We start from the raw sequence: 14,098 nt of genomic DNA, 5'->3' as shown, positions 1-14,098 counted from the left end.
TTCAAGATGTGTATTTATTTGCCACAGCTGCAGCAGTCCCAGAGTAACTGTCTAACATAGAATCACTGAGCTAGAGACTCACACAGGACATTCTACATTCCAATGACATAATGTTATGATGCAAAGGATGCAAGATCACCACAAGATTTCCATTAGTGGCGACTATGAACAACCTGAACAGGTTCAACCTCGAGCCTGGGGCCATAAGGTACTTCATACGCATGGATTCAGCTCACCCAGTGTACATGTTTTCAAAACCTTCATGGATAGGTTGGTACATGCGTGCCTGGCTTTAGCATAGATAGTTAGGAGGTGGGTGGGCAGTTCCAAGTAATCCTGACATCACAGGTCACAGCTACTCATCGATATACAAGATAAAAGAAATACAGAGAGCAGAAGTTTGTAAATGACCCTAAACATAATCCTGCACAGAAGTTTCTCTTCACACCTCATCAGTGGCTAAGGACCTGTTCGTTGATATTGCCTTATTGTTTTCAACAGTATAAGTTGCATTTTCATTGGTGATAATGAGAGTGAAAACATGCATCCTTCCTTGGCATGTGTCAGTTTGAGTGAGAGAGACACTGAAAAAATGAATTGTGTTTGACACAGAAAGTGGGACCGAGACAGTGTCATGAACTAGAAAAGGCAGATTGTTGGAAGGTTAAGCTGTGACGGGAAGGCTGGAGCAAGAGAGAATGGCATATACCACACAAAGATTTCAGGCCCTTTATGATTGTGGTCAAAAGGGAAGGGGATGTAATGAGAGCCTAGGGACTATGGATCTCAGGATGAGATTCCTCATAATTGATGTTTGATAGTTTGTGTGCTGCTGAAAGTTTCTCGGTAGCCATCACTGCTGGATGACTACACATCTGGATGCAACCATGGAAACTGGAGGCTACTCAACGTTTCCTCACTTCACATCTACCATTTTTGGCCCTCAATGGGATGAACTGATGAAGCAAAACCCTAAGGATAAATAGAATTTAATGCCATTCCCCGACCACGCTCTTTTTTATTTCCTCGTTCCCAACAACACAAGTTTCCAAATCAGCAGGAATTTGGTAGAGGTTTCTTACACGGACAAGCGCGTGGTCAGGTAGCCATCTTTACTGACAAATTCCTACTTACTCCTGTAACCACGTTTCAGCAACCTCCCAAGGCCCGACTATACTGAACTCTAATCGGTTCAAGTCGCCTACTTCACTCTTCTGGTCTGTGGCAAACCCACATGGAGGACTAGTGGGCTCCGCAAATAGTATCAGAAGGGTATAAGCTAGAGTTCAATGATGTCCTTCCAGCCTCATGGCTCCTCTTCCAGAAGGGGTTGAAAAAAGAAAAGTGCTGATGGAGGAGTACACACTCTCCGGAGAAAGAATGCAATGATGCCAGCGCCTCTGAACAAAATGGGGGTGGGTAGCATTCCATTCTGTTTGTGGTGAGGAAGCCATCAGGCGATAGCCATCCCATTCTGTAATTAAAGGGAGTAAGCAAACTCCTATCAACAGTGACTTTCAAGATGATATCTCTGCAGACACCCACTCTCCTTGTGGCCAATGACCATTTTCCAACAACCTTTTCCTTCAGGTCACCTATTTTCACATTCCAGTGCATCTACTATCTCAACAGTTCTTACACTTTGCAGTTTGGGAACACCACTAAATGTTCTCTGTGTTGTCCCTCAGGGCTGATAGACCCCTGCCCCCCCCGAACACATCGACTCTGCAGCAGAGACATCTGGAATCCCCTCCAGTCCCTGGATCAGTGACACCAATTACCCTCGCCACATCACCAATAACCCTGGATAAATGGATTCACCTGTGTTAAGATTGGTACCCAACACCCCAGGGTCCCTCCTTCCCTCTACATGCCCCTTCCTCCACCATCACACCAGCCCCGCAATAGTCTAGGTTCTGCTGGAGCGCTCACAGCCCCCCATATACAAGTCACCAGGCTCACACAGGGCTCAGACATTCATACCATTCACGTTCCCTTTTGCTGGATCGCGAGCCCTGGCTGTCGAGTCACCTTTCGCTGGATCGACGTTACTGGCTGCCATACCCTGAGGCCTGACCAGCATCTGAAAGGTTATGTAATGCTATATGTATGTTGTAAGAAATACCGATGTATAGATATTTGTGTGTGTTTTTTTTTTTTAAAGTTCTGTGCCATCCTTCGGCCGATCATGCACTCCACAGATCTTCACAAAAGGTATTAGCATAAATGGTGGCCTTTCTACAGGTTCAGAGTGTACAACTATTTCTTTACCTATACAACTGCTTAATACAGGCTGATACTCTTTCAAAGGAATGACAGTGTTCAAAACTCTGAGAAATCGGATCTCATTAGAATTAAAAGAAATAGAACTTGTCTAGCCAGCACAAGATTGTCTGTTTATTGTTGCACACTTTTGCACAAACCCAGAGAATGTCACTCTTCATCTAGAGATATTATTGAAGATGGAATGGCAACAGGAGGGGAGTTATTGAAAGCACATCAGTTCACGTTCGTCACTACAGTGGTAGCCCCTTGGAAAGATTACACCTTGTGCCACCTTCCAGTGCATTGGGATGTAGCCATCCATGAACTGGATATTCTGGTTCCAGTGTCTCCCAGCCTTCATCAGGTGAAAATCTGGTGGTTGATGGTCTCTCTTTTTAGCAGGGGTCATTCTGGCCCCTCTTGTTCCTTTAGTGGTCTCCAAAGATCAAAAAGGCAGGAATTGACCAAAGTGATCTGTGGTCTGTACGCTTATGCACCTCCCTTCAGGGGTCTTCATAAGGACAGACTACCAGATGGCAAAAACATGTGAACTGTCAAGCTCACCTGAACTAGGAAAGGTAGCCCACTTTTGAGCTTGTGGGCAGAGAAAATTCTGCTTTCCTGGATGGCCACTTACATAGTAGGTTCCATGAACAGAATCACAGACTGTTTGAGTTGAGTTTTACCATACTCGACTGACCTTCATCATCCCCCACAATTTTCGATTTCTAATTGATCGCTTGGGAAATCCTTGGCTGGATCTGTTTGCATCCAGGGAGGATGCTTATCTTCCATACGTGTGCATCAGAAGAGTGAAAACCTTACAAAGAGGTATGGGCAGTGGCCACTCTGTCATTCCGATGGCTTCCAGGACTCCTATTTGCATTCTTGCCCATTTCCCTTCTCCTGAGGGTGTTCAAGAAGATTCCAATGGAAAAGGCACAACTGCTCTGATTTGCCCCCTTTTGGCTGTGGAGACTCTGTTTTTTCTCTGTTGGGGCAGATGACTGACTCAATTGGTTTGAATCCCAGTGTTTCCGAGTCCCTTTTTATGGCCATACCGTACTTGCTAAGCTCTGCTCCACCTATGCTTAATCACTGGTAACTGAGTGGATAGCTCTCAAGCAATTAAATTATTCAAAGAAAGTGGTCTCTTGCATTGAAGATGCTTTACAACCATCTACTCATGCTTCTTATGCCCACAGTTAGTTACATTTCTAAAGCTGGTGCCTTTCTAAGGTAAGGGTAGCCAGGTTGTTTCTTCGGAGCCATTCTTGATTCTTGATTCCTTGAGTGGCTGTGTCTACGCTTATGGTCAATGGGCAGCTGCTAAGGCCTCCACAGGGCCTGGATTTTCAATATTGCAAATAGCGCTGGCTAATAGGCTCCTGAGAAGTTCTGATGGTCTGTTCGACATTCTCTTTCACCTTCTTGGGATGCACCCTTAGTTTTGAAAGGTATTCAAGAGGTACTTTTGAGCCATTACATTATTTTGCCTTTCCCTTTTTGTCCTCCTCAGTGTTTTTTTTTCTAGCCAGTTACATTTGCACGATGCTAGCAGGAATCGGGAGCACCACTTGACCTGGATTTCTCCCCAGAATTACTTCAAAGTTTAATTTAGAACAAGAAATGGTTTTCCAAGGTTTATTTTAAACTCTCTAGAAAAAGAAAGCTTACACTTCTTGGATTGAAGATGTGAATTACTTGTTTACTAACGTCGTACATAATTTTTTAGGTCTTGCAGGTCATTGTGGGTGACTTTTGGTTCTTGTGGAAAGGGTTGAAAATCTTCCACAACCATTAGTCTGTATGTCAAATCTGCCAGAGGCGTGGCATATCACTCATATTATAAATTCATTCCTGTAGCTATTAAGGTACATTCCATGAAAGAAGAGGCCACCTGCTGAATGGAGGATAAAGCAGCGTTTATCTGAAATTTAGCGGGCTGCCAAATGGGCTTCCATTTGTTCAGCGTTACCACTTTGATGTGGCAGCTAATCATTGTGCTAGTATAGCTGAAGAAGTTTTGTCATGTTAACCTTGCCTCTTAAAAAGTTGTAGTTATTTATCATAAGGAATTGTCTAGCAGTATTCAAACTGGGTTTTGCTTTTGTAGACAGGCAGCAATTGCTTATTCGTGACAAACCCCCTGTGGTACGGGTTGGGACGTAGAGATAATATTTCGATTACTTACCAGTGACATTCCTCATCACAGTCTAGCATCCTTCCATAGCTTCCTAATCTTCCAACCTCAGCTTGGTAATTACTGCCCATACAGATAGGTAACCAGGGTGTTTTAGGTAGAACTTGGGGGAGCCTTGGTATTCATAGAAATGGAAAAAATACTTATTTAACAGTAGAAGAAAGGTTAGGGGTATTAGGCAAAACTATTGTCTGTATCAAGAGCAAAGAGCACCATCACGTAGTAAGGACTGTGACGAGTAAGAGGTGAACTTAAAGTAATGAAGAACACAGGTAAGTAATCATTTTTACAACACCCCAATTCTCCCCTCAGCACCACAGCTACCTCGGATTTCATGACAGAATCTCACGAGGAGGTGAATTTTTTTATTTTTGTCTTCTGTTCTTAAAATGATATTTAGTGCTTATGTCCCCCATATTTTCCTGCCATCACATTGGTTAAGGCTTTGACTAAGCAGTGCAGCTCCCAAGTCACTAGCCTTGGTCAACTTATTTACCTTGCCGGTTTCCTATGGACATATAGAAATAGTTCTGATTCAGTGGACACAATGTGCCCATGGATGTCCAAAAATGGGCCTAGGACATGAAGGGATTAACTTCCCTGGTATGGTCCCCTAGTATGGTCGACCTCAGAGCAGTTAAATTACAATTTTGGCACAGGTGTGCACACCTCTGCACCTATTTTTATTATATTTGGATACTTCAGACAAAAATAGATACGCAATGCAATGGTTGAGGAACGAACATGAAAAATAAAATATTATACTATGTTCAGTCAGAAGGCAAGCAGTGGCTGTGATTAGAAAGTCGCTTCACGACAACATGAGTTTGTCACTTGGTAATCATTCGTGAGTAAGACCAGAACAGAACCTAGATAACTGGCTTTAAGGGAGCTAAATCTTCAATCACTTATTGATTGTGGGTGGCGATAATTCTGAGCTGGGTTTGGTTAAATCCTCAATGTACTGACTGCAGGTGGGTAGAAACTGATGGCCACTGGGGGAAGAGCTTAATCCTCAGTTAATTACTGTGGAAGGACCTAGCCCTGATAGCCTGCAAAAGGTGGGGCTAAATGCTCAAGCATAGACTGTGGGTGGGGTTAACCGGATACACTGTAATAGGCCGGACTACATACTCAACCACAGACTGCGGGCAGAGTAAAACTCATAGCCTGTAATTGGCAGGCTAAGTCCTTGACCATTGAGTGTGGGTGGAGCCAACCCAATACACTACTATAGGAGAGACATAATACTCAACCATGGTCTGTGTGTAGAGTAAACTCAGTAAGCCTGCAATAGGCAGTGCAAAATCCTCAACCATTGATTGTGGTCGGGCTATCCCTGATAGACTGAGGTTGGCATCCTAAATCATCGGTCCATGTATGTGAGGAAGTCTAACCGCAATAGAGGACAAAAGACAGGGCTATGGCCTCGCTTTATATTTTTTGAGGTTGGTTGTCCTTTGCATGGCAACGGAGGTCCTGACAACCAAATTTATAAATGTTTGTCAGGCCAGCCGATACTTAATGCATTGACAGGAACCACTATCAAAGCGGTTCCTATCAATGCATTGTAACTTTGCCATATGTCTCCATCAAACATGGCAAAGCCATACGACAAAGTTAATTTTGTATTTTTTTTAAATACAACAGGATTTTGTTTTTTAAATTTAAAAAAACAATGCCCCCCCCCCCCACCATGGGAGTTACCTCCCATGGCAAGCGGTACATTAGACAATTGTCACTGCCCCTTACCACCAGGGTTTTCCTGGTGGTGACAGGTAGTGAAAACTGACTTTTATGTCTGGCCATCCAAATTAGGTGGGCGGCTTAGAGGTCCTTACTCCAATGGAGGGGTCTAACCATTGGGGAGACAGTGAAGTCTCTGCCACGGTTACACCAAAAGTCCACTGCATTTAAATCAGGCGGACAGACCATTTTGTTGGCGGTGAAATATTTCGTCAACATTGTGACGGAATATCCTTGCCGCCCACATGTAAATCAGCCCCTAAGTTCTTACTCCATGATTTCTAGCGGGAAGAATAATACATCCAACTACTGTTGGCAGGACGTCTTCTACTGTTGACTCTGGGTAGCCCTGGGTTCAAAACAGCAAATTATTGTGTTGTAAATCTTAATTTACTGATTTTGCAGTCAGTTAATACCAAAATGCCATCTGTGGATGGATCTACATACTCAGTCATTGATTCTAAGTGGAGCTAAAAGAGCTCATTCTCAGTGAGTAACTGACTGAACAAAATGCTTTTGGAGTTTACAATAATAGCAGTGTTATTGGAGCTAAAACCCCAGTAAGCAACCCTCACCAATGTTAAATCTTTAGTTAATGACTATGAGTCAAGTTAATAAAAAAAAAAAATATTTGCTAGTTTGTTAAATTGTCACCCATTAAATCTGTGAAAAGTTAAATACAAGGGGGCTTATTTATGAGCCCTTGCGTCACTTTTGCGCCGCCGGTGCATCACTTTTTGTGACGCACTAGCGGCGTAAACAATTAGCCTTGTTGCACCATATTTCAAAGTGACGCATCTAGGTGGATGCTTCACTTTGTAAGCCCCTGCGCCACATTATACCTGCGCCAGGTATAATGTATGCAGGAGGGGCGTTCCGACGCAAGAAAGGGTCGTAGAAGTGACGCAGTGAAATCTATGAGATTTCACTGTGTCACTTCTAGGACACAAATGCGTCAATATCTTACGCCTGCCTCATGGCGGGCATAAGACTGACGCAGGCACATTTCACATGGGACTTGCCCTTGTGAAATGACCCATTGCTGGAGTTGCGTCACTTTTGTGACACACTCCAGCAATGCGTCATTTTTGCGCCTACAGATACGTCAGAAATACTGACATATCTGTAACTCCTTACGACATGATGCGTCATACTGTAAATATGACGCATCATTGGTGTCGCAAGGAGGGCGCAATGAAAACTGACTCATCGCTGTTTTCTCGCAGCGATGCGTCACTTTTCATAAATGAGACCCCAGATCTTCTGTCTATGCGGACAAGTCCTCAATATCCGATTCTGGGTAGGGTTAGTTAGTTCCAAAATAACCGTGGCCATGGTTAAATTCTCAACCACTCACAGGAGGTGTGCTTAATTTCCCAATAACCGGAGGTGGAAAGGGTGACATTTGGAATCATTGACTTGGCCAACGGAGGGTTTATAATAATTGACTGTACAAGTCACCACAAACTCGCTGTGGTTGAAGATTTCTATCAGCCAAAAATGGATGAGGCCAGAAACAAAGCTGTGGTGGTTAGACCAGAAGATAAGTGTCCTTCAGGAGTTACATGGACATCTCTCCACCTCCGCCAACGTGCTTTCACCAACCATTCAAAAGAGCCTTTTGAAGAAATCTGTACAATGCTGGGAAAGGCCTGTCCGCCACAGGCTGTGCCTTCCTATGGTAACAGTACTGGTTGTGTCCTTACCTTATCCTGTTTCACAACGTGGGACACCGCCTCCCTGCTGCCAGTCTCCAGGCCTTTGTAAGCAAACGGCTCGAATCCCATTTTATTGCAGTAAAATGAAGCCGCCTTCAAAATGAAAAACATATTTGTTGTATCAGAACACATCATCCTCTAAAATCAACAACATATATCCCTTAGGTAAAACAATTGTTTGCAGCAATAAATGTTAAATCTTATGTTGTGGATCGACAAACCATATATGTATGTAGGTATTAAAGTAGGCTGTATTTCTGCAGCCCAAACCTAAACAAAAGGCAACAGTACCCTGCTCAGAATCAAACACAATCAAAGTCAATGAGTGATAAGAGAGATAGCTGGTTTGTGGGCTGTTAATGCAATGTTATTAGTGTTCTGTAAAGTGGTCCATCTTCAACTCTTTCTTAAAAAAGTGCAGCACTGAGGCGGCCCTCTTGGAAATGTGGATGCTTTTCCAGATCCTGAGTGCATAGATGGAAAGGCTTGCTGGCTTGGTTTTTTTATTTTACACTTCTTAGTTTGCAGTCTCTTGGTTTCCGGTCTGTGGGTGAGCTTAGAATCACCAGAGATGATGAGTGTGTTTGCGTGCTAAACATGAAGATAAGTATAAATATGGGCTGATTACTTACTGGTAATCTTCATTACTCTGAATAACCTTCCTTGTCGCAGTACTTACAGAATTGAGGTGTGGCACACCTCTGACAGGTGTCATGTCACCAATTAAAACTTTGACCCCTCCCTTTCATCCTTTGGACCCGCCCAGTCTGAACCCATAATATATGTGCAAGATTGACAACAGTCTGTTGTCGCCAAGCATTACAGATGAAAGTTGTGTTTTGGCGGAAGGAGGGTGAGAATGTGAGTGCTATTAAAAGTAAGAAAATCTACCGGTAGCTAATCAGACCATTATCACCGTAACCCCACCCTGTCCCAGTTCTTACAGAATTATGAATAAAAATCAGTACAACACAACTTGATCCACAAAGAAATGTACTACTTTTTTGGGTTGCTACACAGCTCTTTATTTAATTAAGCATAATAGAACAAAAATTATTTAGATAGCACCAACAGAAGCCAAAAAACTGGTTTCAAATTTTAGAACAGTCAGATCTCCGACATCCAGTCTTTATGGGAAACATATGTGTAGACGGCATAGCTCAGGGGGCACACTTGTCTTGGAGAGAATGCCTCCGCCCACTTATGTCTATTAAGCTGCCATTCACCGTTTGGATCAGCCCTGAATAGAATCAGGTAAGACAACACCCCGCGAGCCGTAAGCTAAAGAAATAGCAGACGTAATCAAGTGTCTTAGAGTGGATGATTTCTGGATCCTCCTGAAGAATCCAAAATTCCCAAAAAGGCTGTCTGAAACTCTACACTCAGCTAAACGAGAGAGTAAAATTGCACAGCTCAAAAACACACATAAGATGCAGTCTTGCTCTCCTTCTAAAGATGGGACTTGGAAAAAATGATGGAAGAATAATTTCTTGCCCAATGTGGAAGTTAAAAACGACCTCAGGGCAAAAAATGTGGATCCAACTATAAAGTAATCCTATCAGAAAATATCTGAAGGTAAGGAGTCATAACTGAAAGATCGGCCAACTCGCCAAGACTCCTGGCCGAAACGAAGGCTAACAATAAGACCGTCTTAAGGGCCAAAAATGAAACGGGCATTTCTACTAAGGATCAAACAGTGGAAGCTGTAAATCCTTAAGCACCAGTGGAAGATCCCAAGGCATAACGGACAACTTAGGAGGTGATCTCTGCAATGAAAATCTTTTTCAAACACCCTCAACAGTTATTCGATTACAGCCAAACCACCCACCCCCACAGAGGAAGAATGGTTTTAATAGCTGCTAACTGAACCTTAAAGGTAGCCACTGTTAAGCCTAGATTAATCAATCCTGCACAAACTGAAGCATCAATGTGGGTTCACATGAACACATTCTAAAGCCTGGTTCTGACAACAAGAAACAAAAGACACCCAATTCCAATTATAGGATCTATGAGTAGAGCTTTTATGGAACTACTGAACAGCAGCTGCCAAAGACAAAGAAAGACCCAGATATTGCAAACCCTTCCTCTCATCTTCCAAGCAGACAGATAAAGTCTCTAAATAGACAAAAGTGACAGCTCTGGACTCTAATTGTTATGGAATATGGAAGGCCATTCCGTGAATAATGCCGTCTTCATCAGAAGAGTGAAGCACCCCATGTGAGGGCAGAGAGGGTTATTACTATGACTTCCTCATACTCCCTTGTAAAGACGTACTAGGAATCTCGCCATGAGGGAAAATGGAGAGAATGCAGAAACTAAGCCTTGATGACTGAAGGCATCATGCTTCAGGAATAGAGTGAAACTGCTGGAACAAACTCTGGTCTCGAAAAATCGACTCGCCCACTCGCTATGGCGAGTCAGATTTTATCAGGTCGAGCTATTTTTAGCATCTACTAGTCTGTTCTGACGAAGGAATTAAAGCTGGAAGCAACAGGTGTTCTGCTCATTCAGAAAGTGAATGAGCAATAAAGACGCCTTTAAATCTTGTTTTTATCTTGACATATTTGCTGTCCATTCCAGGACAGAGGTCCAATGTCAGTTTGTCTTTTTACTAATTGTTGTATATCTCATCCTGGAAAATTGTGTTTTCTTTTCTTTCTCCTATTACAGTTAGAGGTTTCTATCAAGTTAGCTGTATGATAATCACTGTGAAACAAAAGGCTGTAAGATGGCGTTTGTTTTCCAAAAACAAAACATTAAACAGATTGTAAATAAATAGTAAAAATATTTCAACATATAGTAGGAATTAAGAAATAATTTTTTTGTAATTCAGAAGTGTGACGCAAACAAAGATTTAAATAGGAACAAAACAAATCAGAACACTTTACTTGGTGATGTGTAAATGACAAATATTTGCAGAAACTGAATTTTCAAACATTGTACACTATATAGGTTTATCAGTAAAACCACATTTCAGTGGGACATGTGGCCATTTCAATGGAAAATCTGCTGATTGCAAATAAGTATACTACCACTTCATGCTTCAGTTAAGTAATTTGCTAAAACTGATAGTTTTTAAACACAATATGAGAAACATTTCTGCCCCCGCCCTGATGACAATGCGGTTAATAAACTAAGAGGCAAGTCAGCGGTCATGTGTGTCCTACATGAGCTAGATTTGAATTATATATGGAGCAACAGTTTAGTCTATATAATCAAACAAAAGTGTTTTTTTGTACGGCAAACATCCTGAACTTGCATATTTGAAGGTGCTCTCATGTGTGATAAACAAGAAAATGGTGGCTCCGTGAATTAAAAGTTTTTGCCCAGGATCACATCATTTGAAAGCAGTTTATGGGTCAAGAGCATTATAATTAGGTCGAGTTGATTATTTAAGTCACAGACCTGCAGGTCTATTAACATTTTAATGATTTTTCGATGCCTGAAACTTCTGTATTCATAAAAATTATTTGAGCTGAGGTGTAATAGGTTATGTGCATTTTAATACGTTTTATTCAGGATAAACAGCGAATGACCCATCATTCATTCAGCTATGGACTACTGTCCCAGGGGTGTGGAATTGCAGTGCTAGAGCAAAGTAGGTAACCGGCAGCAAAAAAAAACTTTGGCAAAACCAATAGCCTGGCTCAGAGTGCCTGCTTCATAGCTTTGCCAAAGTTTTTTTAAATGATTTTGTAAATGGCTACCCATGCATGCACATACATGTGGACGCACAGCTGCCCACCTTTGAATATGTTTCTATCTTCCCCGCAGTAATGTCTTGATGACCTCTTACAATGCTCCACCAAGCCATTACTGCGGGTATGATATAGAGAGATAGTAATGTGCGGGGCGTGGCTTGCAGTGACAAGATGGAGGACGTGTTCTGAGGAGGCTCTGAGCATCTTCCCCATTATTCGACATTACTTTAGTCTTCAGCTGCCATCCAATGTCCTGGCCTGATTCGTCTGCTCCCCAAATTGGTCCTCTACAGGCGCCACCCGCCAATGCGCTGATTGCCTGGTGGGAACTGCCTCTTTGCGACGGAATTTGCTTGCGGCCTACATCTGCCTGGCGGCGAGATGATGAGCGCTGTGCAGTCGGTGCCCCTTTTGCGCCGCACTATATTGGTTAACATTCCCAGCCGCCTCCTGCTGACCTGACCATGGGCGGCAACCGAGTGGCCGGGTGTCTGGTTGCTGAGGCTGGCTGAGCGGGAACGGCATGCAGACAGACCGGCCCCGAGGCAGGTGTAAGCTTGTCTGGTTAGTGAGAGGGCTGTGGCCGTGACGAATGCAGGAAAGAGAGCTGCCCCCGGAGAGATCCCTGTGGGGCAAGCGAGCCTGGGAGCTGCAAGGCCATTGCTTTCCTGGCTGCCTCTTTCTGTCTTCTCTGCCCCTGCTCCCTGTTGGCTGAAGTGTCGGTGAGGTGACCAGATCAGACCTAGGCCTAGCCATGGGGGGTAGAGTGGACGCCGCACCGCTGCCCTGGCCTCTTTACCTGCTGCCTCCCCCGGCACTACTGTATGTAATCTCGAGCCAGCTGGATCTGGCTTGCCGCTCCTGAGCTGTTGTGGCTTACGACTCTGCACTTGCAAGTGGGTGCATGAGAGCCAGATTGGGCATGGCATGGGCCTACACAGTTGCGGGGGTTCTTGCCTGCCCCTTCTTTAGCTGTCGCGGCTGCCGTGGGCCATGTTGGGCCTAGGCTTGGTGGCTGGAAAGTTAGGCAGGCAGAGATGGGTGATGCTTGGGCCCTTGGTCGGAGGGGGGTCCCCTGTGTACCAGCTCCCCCTGTGGTCCCTGTGGAGGTCTCTGTGACTGTGAGGGCTGATACCGTGGCGGATACAGGGGAGAGATCTGCCTCTTGCGACACCCCTATGGGATGAGTGAGCCCAGGAACTGCGAGGCTGTTGTTTTCATGCCTACCTTTTCCCTTTTTTCTCCCCCCTCCCCCCACTGGCTGCCGAGACGGTGAGGAGCCCAGAGGCCTGATTGGACCAAGGCCTAGAAGTGGGGTTGGAGTAGACGTCTTTGCGCCGCACCTCTGCCCTGGCTTCTTCGCCTGCTGCCTTCCTCTGGTGCTTCTGGTCAGGATCCTATGACTGCTGGACCTGACCTGCTGCTCCTGAGCAGTTGGGACTCCCACCACTGCGCAGTACCTGAAAGCGGAGACAGGAGGGCCAGAACGAACCCGGGCCTCCCCTGTTGCAGAGGCTCTTGCTTGCCTCCGCCCTAGCTGCTGAAGTTGCCGCTGTCCTAGAGGCCATGTCAGGCCTAGGTTTGGCTGCTGGGAGGTGGGGTGAGTGGTGACTTGGGACGTTTGTACTCTGGGCCAGAGGAAAGCCCCCACACTACATACCAGCTCCCCCAGTGGTGGTCATGGGACCTGTGAATCGTGGGTGCTCCCCTTGATACACGATAGGCTGCTGCTGGGGCCCCTGCCAGAGGCAGGGGAGCAGAGGTTGGTTCGGGCCTGGGCTGCTGTAGCTGGTGATTGGCCTTATATGCATTGTCGCAGCTAGTCCCTTTGCTCCTGGGCCTCTCTGGTGAACATCCCTGCTACTGGCGCCAGGTGGGGCGAAAGTGAGGAGTGACTTGGACCTGGTTGCTGCAGCCACAGCTTGGCCCTAGATGGAGCCCCTTGTTGCTGCCCTGAGTCTGGAAGCCATTATAGAGTTTGGTGACTGCCTTGCTAGAGGGCCCATGACAGCTCTGGCTAGTACCCAGTGGCGTGGATTGGCCCAGCTGCCCGGGTGGAGCATTGGTATAGGCAGTGGGCTGAGGTCTAGTAGAACCCTGCAACACCCCTGTTATCCTGTAGTGGCCCTGGGGGACCTGGTATGTGCTGCTGATTCACTCTAACATCTTTCCCGATTTTCCTGTATTTTCTCATCTATAGTATTTGGGGCTACATGCATGGTACAGTCTCCTGTGTTGCCTTTGCCTCTGCCATATTAGTTGCTTTTTGGGCCAGCCGCCGCCACTCAGCTGCCCAAGACACCCGTCACGATTGGTGATGATGTTGTCCATGACTGCCAAAGATGCCTCAGTATCGAAGCCCTCTGACCACTATCGTACATCATTGGAGGCTAAAATAAACATTGTGGCTACAGACCTCACTATACTACATGCCGTTCATCGTTAACTTGTGGACACAGTGGAGC

At 44.9% G+C, this 14,098-nt stretch overlaps 1 protein-coding gene across 1 annotated transcript in view; it reads right to left on the bottom strand.

The window, feature by feature from the left end:
* The window catches only part of HPD (4-hydroxyphenylpyruvate dioxygenase), a 137,186-nt gene that overhangs the window by 81,324 nt on the left and 41,764 nt on the right, over window positions 1-14,098 (bottom strand). Inside the window, exon 4 of the mRNA XM_085633073.1 lies at window positions 7,921-8,025. Coding sequence (XP_085489199.1) covers window positions 7,921-8,025 — 105 coding nt within the window. The remainder of the gene's footprint in view (window positions 1-7,920; window positions 8,026-14,098) is intronic.

This window comes from Triturus cristatus, chromosome 11, assembly GCF_964204655.1.
Source record: "Triturus cristatus chromosome 11, aTriCri1.1, whole genome shotgun sequence".
NCBI lineage: Eukaryota > Metazoa > Chordata > Amphibia > Caudata > Salamandridae > Triturus > Triturus cristatus.
This window is presented reverse-complemented; position numbering and strand designations above follow the sequence as displayed.